This window comes from Balaenoptera borealis (assembly GCF_965194805.1).
Source record: "Balaenoptera borealis genome assembly, chromosome: 7".
NCBI classification, from domain to species: Eukaryota; Metazoa; Chordata; class Mammalia; order Artiodactyla; family Balaenopteridae; genus Balaenoptera; species Balaenoptera borealis.
Window position 1 is genome coordinate 81,966,615 of NC_138864.1, and position 21,033 is coordinate 81,987,647.

Below are 21,033 nucleotides of genomic sequence, written 5' to 3' on the forward strand. Positions count from 1 at the left end.
TTGATGGCTTGTCACCTTGCCTTTTTTTTTTTTTTCCATTGAGGAAAATGAAATGTAGACAAACATATAACTCAAACACAGCTCTGAAACCGAATAAGGTAGCAACCTATTATTAAATGTAGAACAGACTAAACACTTTTAAAAAGAAGAATCAGGTTTCATGCTTTAGCTTTGTGCTTGTCATTTAGGCTTTGGAATAATCATACTTGCTGGGACTGAAGCACTTGATGGTAGACAGACTATGGACTGATTGGAAAACTTAGTGAGATGCTTTTTTTCCTAGTAGTCCTAACCATATACTTGTGGTCCTTCCCAGATGTAATGTGATACAGGATTTACTATCATAGAAATGATGGGTGAATTCCTAACTCATAATGCCAAGTTTGTGGCACGCTTCCGGGCAGATATGCAGGTAGAACCTCTGCATGGCAAATGTCCTCTACCTAGCTATTTACAGAGGCAGTGATTTTATGAAAAGATGCTCCTGTTTTCAAGAAACAAACTCATCATTCCAGGAAGGGAACCAGATGTTGAAATATGACCAACTTTTCAAAAGGTGTTTTATCCCTTTTGGTGCAAATCTTTCATGTCCGATTGGTAAAGAAATCCCCAACAACGCTTGAGAGGAGTACAGGAGGGTAAGATTTCTCACTTGCACTGGCCCTGGGTGTCTAGCTCTCCTGAGAACCTCATGTGCTCTTTGCAGACTGTGAGATGGTAGCATGCAGGCATTTCTGCAGTGCCAGTGCAGATTTACAAAGGTAACAACAAAATACTTTCAGCTCGGGTAAAGTTGAAACTCAAAAGCTATTAACTTTTTGTTTAGTTTGAGATTTGGGGTTATCTTCTCTCATTCAGATGGACCTCACTGGAGTGGAAGCACTGAAAGAAAGGGGAGCAGAAGTCCTTAAACAGTCATCTCAGCTCTGAGTTCCCACTGGAACCAGTTCCTGTAAGACCTTGGAGTGTGGCCTGTCACTACGGAACACACCTTAGATATTATCCCCTAGTAGAGCATCGGTCACTGTTATTCAGGACATAGAAATCGCTGCTGCCATAGCTAACTGGTGCATGCTCTTGGTTCTAAATAAGGTGTAGATTACAAGAATTTTAACTTATGGCCATGGATATTACCCACTTACTTCTGGTCTAATTTCAGCTGGAATAGTTATTTGACAAGGCATTCATGTGGCTGAGAAACTCTGCCTCTTTTATTTAAGCAGCTGATAGATTTAGCTGTCCCCCTTTTGAAGATTTGCACATTTCCTGGCTTACTTGGAACTGGTACCATGTGGGATGAAAGATGACTAGAGACCCTGTATTAATTCTAATAAATGTTAAAACAAAAGTTAAGCTCTATTTTCTGGTTCCTGTTGTAACTGGAAAGAATAGCTCATTCACAAGAAGAAAATGAATTAAATATTAGGAACAGTGTGCCTTATCTATTCCAAATGTGGATACAGATTACAGTTTTGCTTTTCACTCACTCTTATCATACAGCAAAGAAAGTCACATTTGGTAACAACTCTGGGGCCTTCCTCTGAGTCTTTGTCTCTGGGGATAGGACGGAACCAGCTGTCTTTACTGCCCATAGCTCCCCTTGTTCCATAGCTTTGTTTCCCTATTGCTGCAGAGAGGCTCAGCATGATGGATGGTGCTGTTACTGTCCTGTGCCATGCTCCTTCAGCCTCCCTTTGCTGATGTATGTAGGTGCATGCTGGTATCTGGGCATAATTTTGCGTTAGAGGAGACAGAAAACATCTCTCAACTTTGCTTGGGGCTTGGGCCCCCAAATGGCCAACCTGAATTCAATTTCATGGACCATCTCATGAACATGTCTCAGAGTTCAGGAGTCTTATGGAGCCTCTAGGATTGCTATTCTCTCTACCTGGAATCATGGTCCTCAACTTGTAAATCTCCAACAAAGAAGCATAGAGGAATAAAAGGAAAATTAAAACCTGGCAAACTAAATTCCCATTGATGACAAGTGGTCTAATATTTCAGTTCTGTTATGTGATACTTTCTCAGGTTTTTTAGTCACAAAAATGTTCCTCTCAGATGGTGAAGAGTCTGTAGGCTTGTAATGCAGTTCTATTGTGTGAAGGATATAAATGATTCCAAGATATTTCAGAAGAACCAAGGATTGTTAGGAATGTCAATTACTTATACAATTAAGCAACTCCATTTCTAAATGGGGCCAAAAGCGAGTTTCAGTTTACTCATAAGTAAAATGGAGGAAATAATTTTTACCTAATGTGGTTGGTGTGAAAATTAATGCGATGATGCATACAAAGCGCTTAGCACTATGCCTGGCATGGACTAAGCATCCAGTAAACGTATACACACGCACACATACACACACACCCTTAACACACACACACACACACACACACACACACACACACACACACACACACACACACCACACCCTTATATTTCCACTCTCACGTTTTGTCTGTTTACACCTTCTGTTCATAAATCTCCTTTATCTATATATCTAGTCCTTACCTCTGGCCTAATTTCCAGTGTCTAACCAGTTGTTACTGATGTTCCTGTTCAACTATCCTTTACGTGGTCATATTTTCTTTGATCTACTAACAGTGACTTTTGAAGCGAACCTAGTTGTGGTGGTGATTTTAGGATTCACAGAATCATGTAACTTTAGAACTTTATTTGACAGATGATGAACTTGAAGTCCAGAGAATGTAGGTAATTTCCCCGAAACCACATGATTTTCTAATCTGGATTTCTGGGTTGTCAGTGTTGTCTTTTACACGTGCACCAAATAACTTTGGACCTGGGAGGAGAGTCTAGGCAAAGCATGGGATTTAGGTTGAGAAGGGATTCTGTCCGAAAGTAGGAGAAGACTTAATAGTGATAAGATGGTTACAAATTGTGTGACCCTGTGCAAGGTACTTAACTTATTTCTCCTGTCCTAAAATAATATGCACCCTGCTTACCACATAGGATCTTGTGGGATCTATTAATAGATTCTAGACGATGTGGGTGAGAGTGTAAACTGCAAAATGCTGCATAAATACTAATTTTATATTTTATAAGCCACAATACATAACTGCTATAGGTATATATTGGATACGTGGCATATATGTGTATCTTAATAAATTAATTAATTTTCTAATAAAACTATTTTCGGTGAAACCCAATCCTTTGCATATCTTTTATCTATAATGTCCAATTTATGATCGTCTGTTGTAGGCTCTCTATGTACTGCAAAGAGAGCTCAGAATCTTGGAGATCGGGCTAAGAATGGGAAAGAATGCAGATGGGTATTTTGTTGATTGGAATCCAAATCAATCATTTGGGTACTTCTCAGGTAGTAAAGCTCTGTGCCCATAGGGTATTGGGAGACATTGCCTTGGAAGGGCTGATTAAATAGAGATATCGAGCCATTTCAGCTTCATGGGTGTTAAGATATTCTTTGAATCTCAGTAGATAATTTACTGGGATTAATTACTCTCTTTATGACTTAGAAAAGTAAATAGGATTCTAGTTTCTTGCCATATAGGAATTTATAAAGAGAGTGCAGAAATTGCAAATTCATATCAACTTGAGGGCATTCTTCATTTGACTGGTGGTGATGGCTTAGAGGACTGTGCAGAAAGAGATTTGAGACTGAGTGTAGGTCAAGCTGGACAAGGGCCATAATCAATCTAGCAGTGTCTGCCACATGCTCAGGTGGGAATAATGCATGTATATAATAGAAATAGCACCAAGCCCTTGGTTATAATCCTAGTGTTGCCACATCTACCTGGGAGACCTTGGACAAGACCCTTAATCACTCAGGCCTTCCATTTTCTTCGCTTGTAAAATAATTGGTGTGGCCAGACTTCCCCACTGGGAAGTGGTCCTCTGGTTCTTTTGTCTTCTGTTTCTGTGAAAAAGGCAGTTTACACAGTTTTATTCATGTCCACTCCAGTGCACCTTTACAAGGAAGATGACTGTCCTTAATAATTACAAAGGTGTGATTCTACTCTGCTTACCTTATAGGATCTTGTGAGATCTAGATTCTAGAGAATGTGTGCGAAAATATTTTATAAACTGCAAATGCTGCATAAATATTAAGCCACAAATAGTGGTTTCAGATCCTCCAGTTTTTAAGTAGTAAGCTCTCCAGACCATCAAGAATATGAAAGAAATTCTATTCCTTTTAGAGAGTCTTCTCAAAACATTCTTTTGGCTACAGCAAAAGGAAAATAAAATTAATAATTATATTTTTAAGGGATGGAAGCTGAATGTGTTTGACTTGGAATCTTTCATCCTCCTTCTGTGACTCTGAAAGTGAGAGAAAGAATTGCTGAATTTTTATTCTCCATTAAGAAAAAGGAATTGAATGCTTGTTTCTCTCTTTTTGTTTGATATAAACATTTATAATTTTTTTTGTCCTCCCAGCCCCCTAAAATCAGGCTTAACATGGACTCTGTAGATTTTTTTGGCCTTATTTTAGCTAAATCATTTTTTCCAGTTAAAAGAGAGTTATTCCACACCTTGCAATATGTATTCAAACGATATGAACTCCAGAAAGTCAACTGTGGGATCTCCTCGCCTGAAGTTGTCCAGAGGGAGGCTTGGGAAGCCCTCCCATGCCACAGCCTTCTACACATTGTATTGCTCCTCTGGGCTTTATGGTTTTATTTTCTTCTATATTCTCATTTTATTTAAAGGGCTGGAAGATTATGGGTGGCCACTCGGCATCGTCATTAAGGCGAGGGGAGGGGATTAGTGAATTTATTAGCTCATACTTGCCACTGACTTTTGAGGAAAAGGTCCCATTTATGATCACTCGGTCTCTGTTTTCAGATCAGACTCCAACACCAACGAGATTCCTGAAGAACTGCGAGGAGGTGGGGCTCTTCAATGAGCTGGACTGCTCCCTCGAGCATGAGTTCAGGAAGGCTCAGGAGGAGGAGAGCAGCAAGCGGGTAGGTTTGCTTGGATGGACACCTGGATAGGTGTCTCCTCTAGCACCTGCTAGAAACATTTGCATGGGAACTAGGTGGCACCGAAGATTGTGCTGATGACGCTCTAAAACAGCATTTATCCATTTGCAAGTGTTTGATGGTTTTTTTTAAAAAAATGGATGAATCCCTGGTTGTGGTAGAATCCAAGGCTAGAAAAATCATGGGAAAAGCAGATTATCTGAAATATGAAATTGAAGCCAAAATAAAGTTACCTGATTCTTGACCTGAGTCAGAAAAACTCACAGAATTGTTCTATTCAAAAGTTGTTGTTTTACTGTGCTAAATAATAGCAAGCTTTACATGGGTGGTGAGTGCAAAAGACAAGGGTCAAGGGGTAAGATGACAAGCGAAGGATTGTAGCAGTAGGAGAGAGGATTTCATCTGATTTTGGCCCAGGTTGTAACTGTCTGATTTCCATAATCTTCCCGGTATCTCTCCACCATGTTCATAATTCCTTCCTGGTCATATTATTGAACGTCTGTTGTTGGAACAAATAGGTTCACTATACGTGTGGATTATTTGTCCTTACAAATGTAGAAAAGTCACTTTACGAATCCCTCCAGAATATAGTCAATTTTTATTGTAATGTTGTGTAGAGTGATTTAAAAATCACTTTACCAGATTAAGGAAAAGAAATAGAGTCACAACTAAATATGATAATGAAGCTTTCTGGTGTTTTTAAACTTTTTTGATAGACCATTGTTGAATGCCCACAATGTACTAAACAACAAATTAGATACATCCCATGAACAGAGACTTAAACTGTGAAAGTTGGTTGAAAGGAAGCGCCAGCTACATCGTAATGGATTCTGAACTTCCAGCTGTTCCATCTGGAGAAGAAATTTTAAAAGGTTCTGATATTTCTCTAAGTGTTTCAAAACCTTTGAATCCTCCTCTATGTGAAATTATAATAATCCCCCTCCACCAGATTTTTCATGTCACATTCTCACATCAAAATAGCCACGGGTTTGTATTTAGTCTGTACTGCTTTAGGAAAAATCCTGAAAATAGGTTACAAGAGGGGTTTAAAATCTCAATCAACTCATTTGATTTATAATTAGTCATTCATACTTGACACGCCCCTACACCCGCCCAGTGAAGGGCGTTTTTTCTTTTTCAAAACAAACACTTATTTAGCACTTATTTGCCAGACACTGTTCTGAGCACTTGAAATTTTTAACTAAATAAAAAAGAAGGCATGCATTCTATATTTCATTGCAATAGAAATAGATTTTTTAAAAAACATAAAAATAGCAAGGGACAGAGGAACCAAAAAGTCTAGTAAATTTCCTCTGGTTGAGTAATAAATTTAGCTTTGCTGATGGACGTGGCATCTGTAGATGACTGAGGGATTAAGTTCATTCATTCCTTGAGATAGTCAAGGTTGGCTTCTTCCAAACTATAAGAAAGGTGTGTACTTGGTCTGTATCGTCTTCATTTCTGATAGAAGGGTTTTAATCGAAGTGTATACCCTTAATTTTCCCGAAGACATTTTCCAATATTTAACAGCTTTAGGAAGCCCATGGTAGGGGGGCGGATTTAGATCTTCTCCTTTGCATAGTACTCATGATCTCCTATATGAAGCCCCATGGGAGGAAATTCTTGCAGATCTGAATTCCAGGAAATAGTTTGCTTCCCCTGAGGAACTGAAATATTTTCTTCTCGTGGACATGGGAATCCTGTAACCAGTTCTGTTTCTCTTTTTGCTTTGACTGCTTGTTAACGTGAAGCCAATCTGACTGCTTAACTTTGAGAACTTTTTAGAACACTGTAATGAGCATTTTACTTCCCCCACGGACTAGATTTTCAGTTCCAGTTTATATTTCCTCTGGTCCCGATTTTTAATTTAAAAAAACATTTTCATGCTATACATTTTTTTTGTGTGTGAGTTGCTTTTGATTCTTTGTGGGTTGAGTACAAATAATTAAATGTTAAAAATTAAAATAATTAGGCAAGCAAAGTTGAGGAGGACTATTGTCATTGTAGAAATATGTCTTTTTCTCTTTCACATGTTGCTCTTAGCAACACTAGTCATGTGATGACTTTGAGATGGGTATGTGGGTGGGGGACCCTGCAGTGAGCTTCCCCCCATGGTTTTGGGGTGGGCCCCTCAGGAGACCAGTGTCTCACACCCCAACTTCACTTGCACGCACTAGAAGTTGGACAGCGTTCAGACTGTTGAGGTATCCTCTTCCATTGCCTCGTTCAAACTAGAGGGCCATATCCAGCCTCGGTGGCCATGACTACACAAGAGGACACCTTCTTGAGGCCTAATTCAGGATGACTCATCCAGTGGCCAAATAGGCTGTGTTGGTGGCTTCTGCCCTAGCATTTCCTTGGAAGCCACAGGATGGGGAAATTAGGAGTAGGAGATGCTCTCCAATCTGCCAACATACTTTTACACATCCCTTTGACCACATTACTCCAGCTCCGACCATCCCTGGCACACTGCTACCCCCACCTCCTACTTCATTTGTTTGTTCCCTGCTTGAAATGTAGGAATACAAGTTCTTTTTTCAATACATACCTTGTCATCATTAAGTTCTGTCTTCTTCTTCCCTTTTGCTCCACATTCAGATAACTATTCCTTTTTAATTCTAAGCTCCAACTCTCTTCTAATTTATTTTTCTCTGAGACTTTTAACAGAAGACTTGCATAAGTTCCCTCAGCAAGTTTTAGTAAAGTGAGAGATGGATTCATTTATCTGGAGAATTTGGTTAAAAAAGGTTTTTGCTTGAACTTTCTAAGTGCTTGATACAGAAATGTTAGAAAGACTGGACTGGTCCTTCCCTCCACCTTTAAAATTCTAGCTGAAGTTTGGTCTAGAAAATTCTATCAAAGAGCAAATAGAGAATTGATCCTTGTTTAGCCCGTGTGGCTGTCTGTTGGGGAAAATTCTGTTCTACAGACTATCTTTAATCCTGACACCCTTTTTCAAAAGCATCCCAGTGTGTGTATAGAATGAGGACAGGCTAGAGGCAGGTAATGACCAATAGAAAAAACCCCAATGTCTGTATCCATAGCATATATTATATAGAAGATGACACATTCCATAATTGCCTCAGTCTTCCACCTTAGTATAAACCCATAGCTTCAAAACTCTCTAATGAGAGATATTTTTTTTCCCTTGGAAAAGCATCCTTCACTAGCAGTATCACAAATCTCAACTTGCCTATGGCTTAGAAGTCAGGCTAGTCCTGAAACAGATGAGAAACTTTTGTTCATCATTTATTCACGCAATAAATATTTTTGAGGGCCCACCATGTGCTAGGCACTGTCCGAGGCATTGGTGGATATACCATGGACTAAAGCTGATTTTGAAACAAAAAACAAAAAATAAATCCCTCCCTTCGGGTAGCTTACTTCTCATGGGCAAGACAAACAGTAAGCAAGTAAAAACAATAAAATGTATAATATGTCCAAAGGTGATAAGTACTATAGAAAAAAATATATAGCAGGGAAGAGGCACAGGGAGTGCTGGGGGTGGTCTGGGAGGGCATCACTGGTAAGCGGACATGCAGCCAAGACCTGAAGGAGGAGAAGGCTGAACCAGGTGTGTACTGGGGAGGAGAGTGGGGAGAGCAGTGGGTGCAAAGCCCTGAGGCTGGAGGGCGCTCTGTGGGCTGGAGGAACTGCAAAGAGCAAGGTACGTAGTGATGGAAAGAGTGGGGTGAGGGGGCCCGTCCAGGAAGGCTGTGTAGGCTTCGGCTTTTATTCTGAGTGAGATGGAGAACTGTAGGACAGTTGTAAGCAGAGGTGTGATAGGATCTGACTTAGATAGTAGAAAGTTTACTTGGCTGCCTAGTTGGAAGTAAACTGTTGGAGGAGAGTGGCAAAGTGAGACCAGGTAGGAAGGTATTCAAAGAATCTAGATTAAAAATGATGGCAGATTGGTCCAAGGTGCAGATGGAGGGGGTGGTTAGATTCTGGATCTAATTTGAAGATAGAGCCAACAGGAATTGCTGATGGATTACATCTGGGGAGTAAGAGGTGGACTTCAGGATGAACCCAGGTTTTTGACCTCAGCAACTGAAAGGATGGAGCTGTCTGTGGGAGGAACAGGTTTGAGGGGAAAATTGAGATTGTTTGCAGACTTGTTAAGTGGAAACATCTAATGGGCAAATGAATATATAGGTATGTAATACAGGACCTGTCTGAAGATGTAAACTGGGGGGTCATTGGCATGTAGGTGGTGTTTAAATACATGAGACTCAATGAAATGACCTGGGCCAGGAGTGAATGGAAATGAGATAGAGAAGAGGTCTGAGCAGGGAACTTGACAGAGTCCTCCATCCTCCAAGACAGAGCCTTCAAGTCTCCTCAGTGGGCAGAGATGACACAGAAGACCACGAGGCATGAAAAGTCAAGTCAAGTATGGGAACCCTAGCAGTAATACTGAATGGACTCCAGTAACTGGCAATCGACATGCCGATTTTGTGTTCCACGTTAGAGGAAAAAAACAAAAACAAAAGATTTTTTAAAAAAAAGGGTGAATTGACCTTTCACATTTGATTTCTTTTTTAAAAAAGAGATCTGACAGTACATATCTAGGAGGTGGGAGATAGTTTCATCATATGATAGCAGTTGTGTGGGAGTGTGTGTGTCTGTATGTATAAGAAAGGAAGGGGAGTTGAAAGGACTAGAAATGAACTCCTTTGTCTTGCTGAGAGAAATATAACATTACAGCCTAACGTGGTGAAGGACCCTGAAGATGAAAAGCGCGGTGTATAAGTGTTAAGTGTTGTTATTCTCCCCTAGGACCTAAATCTGACTCATTATGCTGATGCAGCAATAGCAAATTAGGACATTTCCATGCTCTAGAATTCCTACCCAAATGATGAAAAGTGCAGTCTATTCCCAGAGGGTGTTGACTGTTTAACACATGGGAACAGGGGACAAGCTACAATCTTAAGATCTTGGATCCCAGCTCAACAGGAGTCATGGAACAGGGCATGGCCAGGTCAGCCTCAGCTCAGAAAAGTCGGCTGCTCAATCTGATTAAATTCTGTACCTGGAAATCATGTCACCGGACACCACCAGTTACTTGAGGAGAGAGGGTGCAGAAAGGGAGGTGCTTTGCCTTTGTTACAGTCCTGCTCTATCAGCTACTATCAGGCATGGCTGCTCTCTGGGGAAGATGTGAGTGGCATTGTGTGAGTGGCTGCTGGGTGGAAAATAAAAGATACCAAGTTGAGCACACTTGCAACAGCTGATGTTTCCGGTTATGTTAACATGTTGCTTCTACGATATTTGTGTAATATGATCCCCCGCCCCAGAAGTCTGGAGAAAAAGAATCATTCTGAAACATAAACTTGGTTTTATTGAGGTTTTGAAAATGTCACCATGTTTGCTAAATCCTAGTAGATGAGACTTTTTTTATCTTTTTATCTTTTTGGCTTTTTTTTTCAATCAGCATGACTGAAAGGAAACACCCATTGGCAACATTATTGAGAGATGACAACCTATTTCTTTCCCCACCCCAATAACTGGAAAATCTAACCCTTATATCATAAGGATTCTCTTGTCCTCCCCCTCCATTTCAGCACACTACAAATGTAAAGCACTTTCAGCTCTCTCCTTATAGGTTTAAATTGTGCTCTCAGCCTAGATGGAATTTGATGCTGGAAGAGAAGCTGGCTTGGTCTTTGCATCCCACTCAGTGGTATGACTAAACCAGTGGATAAACTGGAAGCTATTTCATGACTTGTAGTTCCCTGGGATTTAGGATTAATGAGTACAATCTTAACAGAGATTATTAAGAGTTGGTATCCACTTCCACATATGTCAGTGAATCATGATGTGATCTCAGGCTCGGCTTCAATTTTAAAATGGAATGGGAAAGAAAAACAACTCATAGAGTTGGTTTCTTTTATTTGTTTTTTGGTGGAAACTCAGAGTATCCTCAAAGTTGCAAAATGCATCGTCTGTTGCCCTGCAAAGAGTGAGCACATAAAATCAAGTATGTTTGACGTGGATGATGAGGGAGGGAAGGCCCACGGCTCTGAGGAAAACTGACCCAGATGGGTACTGGGTGTTTGCTCATATCCTCCCTTGGACAGTTTGTATATTTGGCTAAGTTGGACCTTAATGGATGAGTCTTCACAATCTAACTTTCACATTAAAGAGAAAATCTCTCTTGAGGCTGAGGGTTTACTTTCTAATGCTAAATCATCTGGCAGTTCATGACCCTGCCCTCAGCCAGTGTTAGGAGCCAAATTAAAAGGGGGTGGTCACTGGTAATGGCAGATGAATGGCAGATGAATGGCAGATGAATGGCCTGTGAGTGGCAGGTTTTATTGTTGTTCAGTGTTTTTTTTGGTGTAGGTTTTATTTATATTTGCTGTCACATGACATTTGTTCTGACAAGACTGAGGTCTCTGCCTGAGGTCTTTTTGAGAACCGATTATAAGGTTTTCAGAGGCTGAAGTTTGAATTAGAAAGTTTTGCATTCATCCCATGCAGTGATGGGTGTTCTCCTGTGAGATACTGATGTTTCCATTTGAAGCTGTGGAGTAGAAGAGATTTGGAGGACTGGATCCTAAGATACAACATGAAGATTGCTAGAGGAAGCTTGGCATTGATTTTGGGAACCTCTATTTGTGTTGGAAATACTGCAGAATAAAATAGCATTTTCTTGCACCAGTATTTCCTATTCAGTTGTGACTGGGTATGGTAATAATCAAAGTATGTCTATAGTCAGGAAGCATATCTGACACATGGGACATTTTGAACATGTTATTAATGATAATTTGATTTTGGCCCCTCTAGTTAACAGGGAATAATTATAGGTGGTTATGGCAGTACTATGTTCCCCATTTTAAATACAGAAGAATAAACTATCGAGAGAGACAAAAAGAGTTGATAGGCGTCCATTAATGGGGACCAGTGACAGGGGGCGCGTATTCTGGCTTTTCTCCTACCTCTCTGACTGCGCTCCCTCTGCCTCCTTGTCTTTTGCTGTATCCACTTTCGGGTGGTTTCTGTTTACACCTTCTCTTCAGAAAACTTGTACATTCTCATAACCTAGCAATCAACTCCACCCAACAATTCCTTTATCTGTGCATCTAGTCCTCACCATGAATATTCATCTCTACCCTCCAGCTGTTACCAGCATTCCCACTTGAAGATGCCGCTGCTGTTTGTAACGCACTGTGCCCAGAACTGTGCTCAATGCTTTCCTGCACAAACTCATTGCCATGTCTAACCCCCCCACCTGCCTCTGAGTCTGTCAGAGACATAGTTCATCCACCTCAGGAGGCAGCTTTGCCTTCACTCCCTCCTTTGCCCCCCATGAGCTTCCTTAGGCCAGAATCCTCATCTCTTCTCTTTATTTTCCATTTCTATCACCTCAAGTCTAGCCCATCATCACTTCCTACTGAGTTACCACTGCACATTCCAAGAAAATGTTTTGACCTCTAACCCAACTTTAAAGAAATACCTAGAATTAAGTATTATCGCAAAATTGAATGTATTTTTTAATAAGTGAAAACAAACTGAAATATTTAGATGTAAAAAAAAAATTGTTCTTGAAAGTGTTTGCCTCTCACTTGTGGTTAAGTTGAAAGTTCCTCCAAGTATTGTCATTGTTAAAAGGTAGAGGGGTTGGTGTGGGATGTCATCAGTATAAAAGGGAGTGCTTTGGGAGCTGTTAAACGCAGTCTTGATTCTAGGAGATTCTATGCATAGAATGCATCTAAAAGGACCAAAGCAGGGATTGGGGTGGGATGGGGAGGGGTACTTAAAAACTGAGTCACTCTGCTGTACAGCAGAGATTGGCACAGCATTGTAAATCAACTACACTTCAATAAAAAAAATTTTTTAAAAGACTAAGAAAAGGAACTAAAAATGGCCCAAAACACGGTGGAGCCCTGAAGATCTTCAGGCACGATCATCAACCCAGACTCGGGTTGTGAAGATCGCTTGTTTGGCCTGCCTTCCCATCAGGCGGCCTTACTGTAGCTGAAAATTAGTCCAATTGAATTATTTGGCTGGGAGGCTCCTCACTAAAATAATTACGAAGCTCAGCTTTAAGAGCCCAAAAAAGGGCAGCTTTTCCCAGCTGGAGACTTTCTCATCAGGGTGCTTTCTCTGTTTGGGGTTGGGTTGGGATCTCAGCTGGTTAAAATCACTCCTTACCTGTCCTGAGGCAGGCAAGCCAGGCTGGGATTTCAAGGTATTAACCCAAATGGAATCACAATGGCGAATGGACGCTCTCCTCCGAAGGAATCCATTTCCAGCTGTGAGTAATTCAGGACTTGCAACCCACCAGACTCGGGCAGCAGTGGGTGTGTACCTGGGGCCAGGAGGCTTTTGCATCTGCCCAGGGAGCGTGTCCTGTCCTCTGCGAGGCCCTGCATTCATGCTCCCGAAAGCAAGCAGGAAAACAGATCTGTTTTCTGGGCCGGATTAAACAAAATGACTAGAAGATGAAGCTTCCGTTCTGGGCAAAAACCAACACTCACATTTAGAAAATTGGACCACGTGTTAGCCGCACTGAGCATCTGCAGCTAAGAATCGCTTACGTGGGCCCCTCACAGAGACGTGAGAAAAAAATTGACACCAGGAAAAGAGGAAAGGAAAAGAATATAATAGTTGGAAGAGTCTCTGCTTCCATCATCTCATAAATCCAGGTGAACATTAAGTATGGTTAGGAGCAGGTATGGGAGTGATTTACTCTGGGAGCCCTGCTTTAGCGTTTGTGTGCTGTTAAGTTATTTCCATATTGATAAGGATGAGGCCAGGAACTGGGATTCCACACATTCCTCCTGCCCATGTTTCCAGCATGTTGGCTGTCGACTCAAACCTGGGGTGCAGTGTCTGATTTTAGTACCAGAACCCTGGAGGGACAGTTTCCTTTTCCTTAACCCAACTTCCACCAAAACCCAAAAGCCTAGGAAAGTTGATAAAATGCTGGATTTCCCCCCCTGTACCACATTCCTACACTTAGGGGAACTGGCCCTTCTGCTGACCCACAGAGGCTGGTTGGATTGGAGAGGAGGTCAGGCCGTTCCCTCGGGTGGGCAGGCACAATCACCTGCTGGCTCCTCCCTCTTGGGCTGGGATGCTCCTCATATGCTAGGAATATTGGCTGCAGACTTCTCCAGAACATAGCTGGGCTTCCCTTTGTTCCTTGCTTTCTGGGATATGAAAGGCTATTTTTAGCCTATTTGAACCTGTGGCTCTTCTGTGTGATGGGGCCAGTTTCTCCTTTGGCTCTAGAGTGAAATGGAATGCCAAAAGGGCTTTACGCTCAGCATCTCCTCTAAGCGCATATTTTCTAATAAAACTCACTAGCGTTGGCAGAATCAGACTGTTGTGTATGTAGATGATATTTTGACTTTTTGACCTGAAGGCGAATGTGAGCTGTTTTACGGGACAGCTTTGGAGCTAGAAGGACGGATTGTCCCACCTGCAACCTCTCCCTTCATTGTCCTGCATGCTGGGGGCCTCCCCAGTCTTCTCCATGAAGTGGGGCCAGCCCCACATTTTGGGTTCAGCGTGGCTGCAGCCCAGGCATCCCTGGGATCTGAGTTACAGACAGAGCACACCATCTGTTATAGGAAAACTTTGAAAGTTGATCACAGCGCTGACCGATCCTGCCTGAGTCGGTGCCGGGCGCCGCCTTTCTCTGTGGCTTTATGTTTGGGTGGGGGCTTGTTTGGGCTCTGCAAACAGTCATGTCCCCAAAGAAGAAAAGCAGTCGTGTTTTGTGTGCCTGTCGGGTTGATTGACTACAGATGATGCAGTGCCAAGCATTCTGAATCACAGCCGCTCTCAAAGAAGTCTTCCCCTTTCTGGCTTCTCCCGGTATGGTTTGTTATGCACAGAGCTTAGGAACTTTCCCAGAGGATTTACAAATGTGAGGCTGTTGCTGGATTCATTGGCACAGTTGGTCCAGGCATTCCTGTGCTTTCCAGGGCAATGTAGAGCACATGTGAGCGCCGCCCTTCCAGCCCCATTTGGTTGGTCCCCAAGTGACCAGAAGGGAACAAGATGGTCCAGAATTCTGGCAGCCCCTTTTGTGGTGTGGTGTGCCAAAGTGCGACATACACTGTGATACCTCTGTCCACCTGAAAACCGCCTCCCGACACCTCCTGCGCTAATCGCAACAGCTCCGGGGTGGATTGTGAAGTAAGGCGGAGTGTTGTCTGAATTCAGGACGAGAGCAAGAAAACCAGACTCCATCCCTCATTCTCTAAAAGTCATGCATGACTTCATTTTCTCACCGGTAAACTGGGCCTTTTAACTACCTTGGAGTTAAAAACACACATAGTTCAAATATATTGAGATCTGGAGCATAGAAAATAAAGCCGATTCCTAGGTACATGGTGTTAGATTCACATATTGCTGCAACATCTCACCTTGTACATTCTTTCAGGTGACTGAAAGAAGTGTCCTAAAAGGGGTCCTGGGAACAGAATTCCAAGTCCACTTTCACAGAGACAGTAAGGCAGTGGTGACATCGCTGCCTGAAAGAACGTCTCTCCCCTGCACAGCAGGAGGAGGGGAAGAGCTCCTTGTTCCAGATTTCTGCTAGATGTCTTTCTTTATTTGTATCATAATAATGCACCCATACACAAGTACATGTCTTAGGCAAAGTGGGCCATCAGGCTTTGTGAATAATTCCTCGCTTTTCTGACCATTACCTAGTATTGCCTACCATGTGCAATTCAACACCAGCTTTAACAACATTTGATGTCCAAGTACAGCTGCCTGCTGCCCTCTGATTGTGAAGATGGCACGCCTGATTTGCCCATCAGCTGGGTGTGAACTTAGGAGTGATTTCCCATTAGTGGTGATGGATTTGCACAGATCCAAACACACACACCCGCGCATGGACCCCCTTGTGACCAGAAGCACATATTGCCAGACAGCTGGCCAGGGCCAGGGGTGCAGTCTGTGATCACAGGAGGGAAGAGCTGCTTTGACCTCATTAGTGCCGTTCTTCTAATTGAGTCTAACACTCACAGACTACAGCTACCCGTGCCACACTCCTAATACAATGGACTGGTGTATTTTACAGAAAACAATCTGTTAACAATACTGATGGAGTAGTCCAAGCACTATTTTCTCTTCTGAGATTTTAAAATTTGCCCTTCCTAACGTCTGCTGCCTTTTAACAATATCTCACAGTACCTCAGCAAATTTGCCTAAATCGTGAAACAGTGGTTTGTTGCTGTGAAAGAACTCTGAGATCGCACATTTCTGTTTCAGCCAAACTGAAAGTGTAGAGAAAAGCTTGAGAAGCTCCTGTAGAACGGGGGACATCCTATATGTCTCTGATCTTAGCGTTCGGGTGGGTGTTAGAAGGTAGAATGTGAATGGGGCTTTGTGTGTATGTTAGGAATGGCTTGAAAGTAAGTTCGCCACTAAAATACTTTCCTTGGATGCTTTGTGGGATTTATTCAGCTCATCCTCCTGGACTTACTGGCTTTTAATCAAAGAGTAAATAACCACTCCAACAGAGCCATGCCCTGTACACATGAAATGTTTGACTCGGTACAGTTTTCAAACATCCGTTTACGGCTTACTGTGCTCATAACTCTTTCACCCAGTTCCTCCTCCTTCATTTGGAAGTCTTAGCCCTGACTTCCTCATCCCCTGCCCGGGGTGTTTGTGAAGCCCCTTTAATCTGTGCCGCTGAGACCATCTGACATATTAGCCAGCCGGAGAATGAGGTCCCGACCAAGATGACTAATATTTGCATTTGTCTTTCCGTTCTGTAGAAAAGAAGAAAGAGACCAATTCTGATTCTTAAAGTGGTCCTCATTTTCCACACCCCCCTGGCAGAGGTAACCTGCTCCTTGTGCCAAATGCCTTTCCCAACAGCTGTTTGGTGATTCTGTGTCACCGGGCTCACTGTAAAATCAGGCATATCCTTTTCATTACCTGTTCATATTTCAGCCATGCCGAACTCCATGGCACAGAGAGAGGGGACAAACCTTCACTGTAATGGATTTTTAGTAAGACTATCTCGGAGATAAGAGTCCTAAATCTTGGCAGTCTCTTTAGGGCACACACTTTGTGATTGCACGCAAATTCTTGGCTCCCCAGAGCTGTGTTGTAAGTGAAGTGCACTGCACGGGGCTGGGTAATAAGATACTGCAGATACATTTGAAAGCAAGGTACACTTTTGCTTTATTTATGAAGATAGACATGCTGGTTGAGGGCTTAATCACAGCTGATAAATCATTTTAAGAAAGCCTATTAGAACCATATGCTGATTTTTTTGCATTAATATAGTGTGTCTGTTTCCAGTCTAATAAGACAGGGTTTTCTCTCATGCTCTCTGTGTTTCTCCAGTGTGGACTATTTATCTGTTTAAGTGGTATCACTCGTGTGGGAGCATTTATCTCTTTAAGAGGTACCATTAATAAAAGAAGGTGAAAGGAAAGGGGGAAGGAAACATGAGTGAAAGGGCCCATTGCACAATGCCTCTGTGTGTGTGTGTGTTTGTGTGTGTGTGTGCGTGTGTGTGTGTGTGTTTATGGTATTACAAAGGAAAGAGTCAAAAAGCTGAGAACAGGAAACATCTCAATTAGAGTTTCGGAAAACCGTGGATTGGTCTTCACTCGGCATAAGGTAGTCATTTCAGCCCAGGTGGTTATAATACTATAGTAAAAGATTATCTGAATATGGGTGGGGGGGTGGAGTGTGCACTGACATTTTGGTTACCTCACTTCTCCCCAAGCTAGCAGAGGTCTGCCCCAGGAACAGGTCCCAAGGCTCTTTAATGAGAGCCATATTGGGGCCCCAACTCGAAGCCAAGTTCTGTTTTTCGCTAATTGCAGGGGTGCCTTGCAGATCTTTTCTATTATTTCCTGATTATACCCCTGCTCTTTTTATTATCTTGCCAAAATTCAAACAGTAATAATTGCATGATTTATTGTTTATTTATAACCCCTTCTACTGTGTCAAACACTGTATTTAATAGATTTTTAAAACAGCAATTGCTTTTACCAAATGACTGGATTTCTTTTACCTTCCACAGAGAAGCCATGTATTGGTGAATCTCACTTGGTATTCTTCAGAGTGCTTCCATGGCCCTCCCTCTCCAGAATCCTGTCTTTCTGACCATATAAATAAGGGCTGGTTTTGGTGCACAGAGAGAGCTTGCGTGCCAGGAAGATGTTTTAGGAAAGGATATGAATTTGTCCTTTAGGAGTATATCCAGGTTGGGTTATATGACTCCTAAGTTTCTTTCCAACTCACAGTTTCCACGATTCTCTGAAAACTGAGTTTAGAGATAAGGATACGTGAAAAGCCCATTTTATACAAATTTAGACGTAGTGGGGAAACCTGACACCAAATTATTAGAAATTGAGATTATGAACTAGTAATCATAAAATTCACTACCATTCACTTAGGGGTCCCTACTATTTGCCAGGCATGGTGCTAGAAGTTTTGTTTACATTATTCCCTGATTGTTGCAACAATCTTATGAGATAATTGCTTTTACCTTCATTTAACGTAATAAGAAGTTAAAACTTAAGAATTTAAATAATTTGCTGAAAGCCACAAAGTTCGGAAGTTACAGATCCAGTATTTGTACATAGGACTGTCTGCTGGAAAATTCCTGCTTCCCACTACTTCAGATTGCCTCTTCCTATCTTTATTTCCTTATGGTACCTGTATATTTTAATATACATGCTAATTTACTTTAAAAAAATGTTCAGTGGAAGCTTTGCAAAACATCAAGCTCTGCTTGATCTCCACAAATACATGAAAAAATCTTGACTGCACCCACTCTATCCTGGTCTTTAAAAATTCTTCTGTAGGCCTCCAGTCTCAGCCCCAACTTCTTCCGTGTTCTGTAGCTGCGGCTGCAGCAGCACAGCTGGCCCTGAAACCTCAGGAAAAAGGCAGCTTCTTTTCAAAATGCATTTTTCAATGTCACTGAGGGCATGCAGTCCACCACCACCGCCCTACTCACCAAAATACATAATTCCCGGTCCAAACCAGACCTGGGACCATCTCTAGTGTTTTGTAACATCCTCCTGCTATGAGATATTTCCTTCCATGCCTGCTCCTAGTGACCACTGCTTTCCTGGAGTAAAATGAACATTTGCCGAGTGGAGCTGTATTTGGAGCTTACATTAGATTCTAATAGAGTAATACCTGCTTGAATGCCCCCGAGGAGAGCACACTTAGGAGAATGCTGCTATGGTATCTTAGGACATTGCCTTGAATTGGGGGGCGGGGGGCGGTGGTTGCTACACCATTATTTCTGGGTGTCATAGGAATTTGGGCAGTAGGATAGAGTAATTTCTAATACGTAGGCTGTGGTCAGCGTTATATGTTTAAACGTTTGATTTTAAAGGAAAGCTTTGCCGTGCACCTTCCCTCCACCCCCAAATTCCACCCCTGGAAATATTTCTATTATGTCCTCCCAATTCAAGCCAACATACTTTTATCGAGGGCTTAAGATGTCCCAGGTGCTATGCTAGGGGGACCAGGTGCCAAGGCTCCGTTCTGTAGGGGAGCTGCTAGTCTGAGGATACAGGGGGAAGTTTGGCTTTCTTGATGGGTCCTAAGCTCCTCTGGAATCACAGGTACAATAGAAATGACAATGACTGTGGCTACTCAGTTTAGCTGCATATTCCTCCTGACCTGACCCTGACTTAATTTGCCAGTTTTCTCTTTTGTGTTATTTTCTCTCTTGTGTCTTTTCTGTTCCAGGAAAATGGAATAAGACTCCCTTCCCTAAACCTATTTGTGTCTTCCCCACCTCACTGTGCTCTTGCCCACACAGTTATCTCTACCTGGAAGATGTTCCCCTCACCTCGTCTTTGACCAAATCTAACCCATTCATGAAAGCCTATGTCAGACGCCACCCCCATGAAGCCTTCTCTGATTCCCCCTCACCTGATGTAACCTTGGCCTCCCCGAATTCCCACATTGCTTTTCAAGCACTTCTTATGGCACTTCTACCTGCCTATGTCATGTTCTCGTATTCGCTGCATTCTCCTCTCCCCTCGACTGTAAGCCGTGTTGTTGCGAGGCACTGCCTAGCCCCTTCTGTCACTCCCAGCACCATTGCCTCACACATGGAAGAAGCTCCACGAAGAATTATTGGAATGGGTGAATGAATGAACATAAATGCATGAATGAATGTCCTCATACAGCAAGATTACTTTACCTGGTTTATCCGAGGCAAGGAGAACTGAAGTGCCTTCTGCAGCACTTTGAGAGGTCTCTTAAAGCGTTTCAGTATCCATTTTCTTTTCAAGAAATTTGCTAATTCATGAAGGAGCTAGGATGACTGAGGATGAAAAATACCCAACAACACTGTTATTGGTTAATAGTATACTGTGAAGAGAATCTTGAATTGAAAGCAAGAAGGCTTGGAATGAGAAATTCATCTTTTCATTCAGCAGTGTTTTATATGTGTCAGTCATTGGGATACAATAAGATATCACTTAAAATGCCAGCACTTATAATAAAGTGTGACAAGTGTTTCGTGCCATAATAGTAAAATAGGGCTAAGCTAAGGATTTCCTAACGCAGTAGTGTGTGTGTGTGTGAGATAGGAGGGAGAGTGGTAAGTTAGGTAGGTTAAGTAACGTAACATCATGAGCCTTGGTCTTCTCATCTGTAAAACGGTGATAATAATTATTTATCTCATAAGGTGTTGCTGATGGCAAACGAAGCCCCCTGTGTAAAGCACAGTAATGTATATGCAATGGTGCTCAATAATTCTTGTTTTCTTCCCCTTCACTATATGTATACCCAAGGCTGCTGAGACTTTAGTGCCAAATCTGCGGTGGGAAACTAAGCAAATACTCTATGCCCATAATTTTTCCTGGATTTTAGGTGGTAGTTGTGACTCAGAAGTCCCTTTCATCACTGCAATGGGCCAAGAGACTAAAACCTTCCAAAGCCTTTAGTCAAAACTCGGAGGTGGGTTTGGTGTCTATGATCCATACACAGCAGGAGACAGTCTTCTGTTGTTACAGGTGATTCTTATATAAATCCAAAGTCTTAGGGCTTCCCCAACATTTTCTTTCACAACCCAGGTAGTGAGTATACCCAGTATTTATTTTTAGGAAGGTTT

At 42.1% G+C, this 21,033-nt stretch overlaps 1 protein-coding gene across 9 annotated transcripts in view; it reads left to right on the forward strand.

Annotated features, from left to right (window-relative positions):
* CREB5 (cAMP responsive element binding protein 5) overlaps window positions 1-21,033 on the forward strand; it is a 409,001-nt gene that overhangs the window by 85,829 nt on the left and 302,139 nt on the right. For all 9 annotated transcript variants that reach the window (XM_082397957.1, XM_082397963.1, XM_082397958.1 and 6 more), the window contains one exon: window positions 4,819-4,940. In XM_082397957.1, coding sequence (XP_082254083.1) covers window positions 4,819-4,940 — 122 coding nt within the window. The remainder of the gene's footprint in view (window positions 1-4,818; window positions 4,941-21,033) is intronic.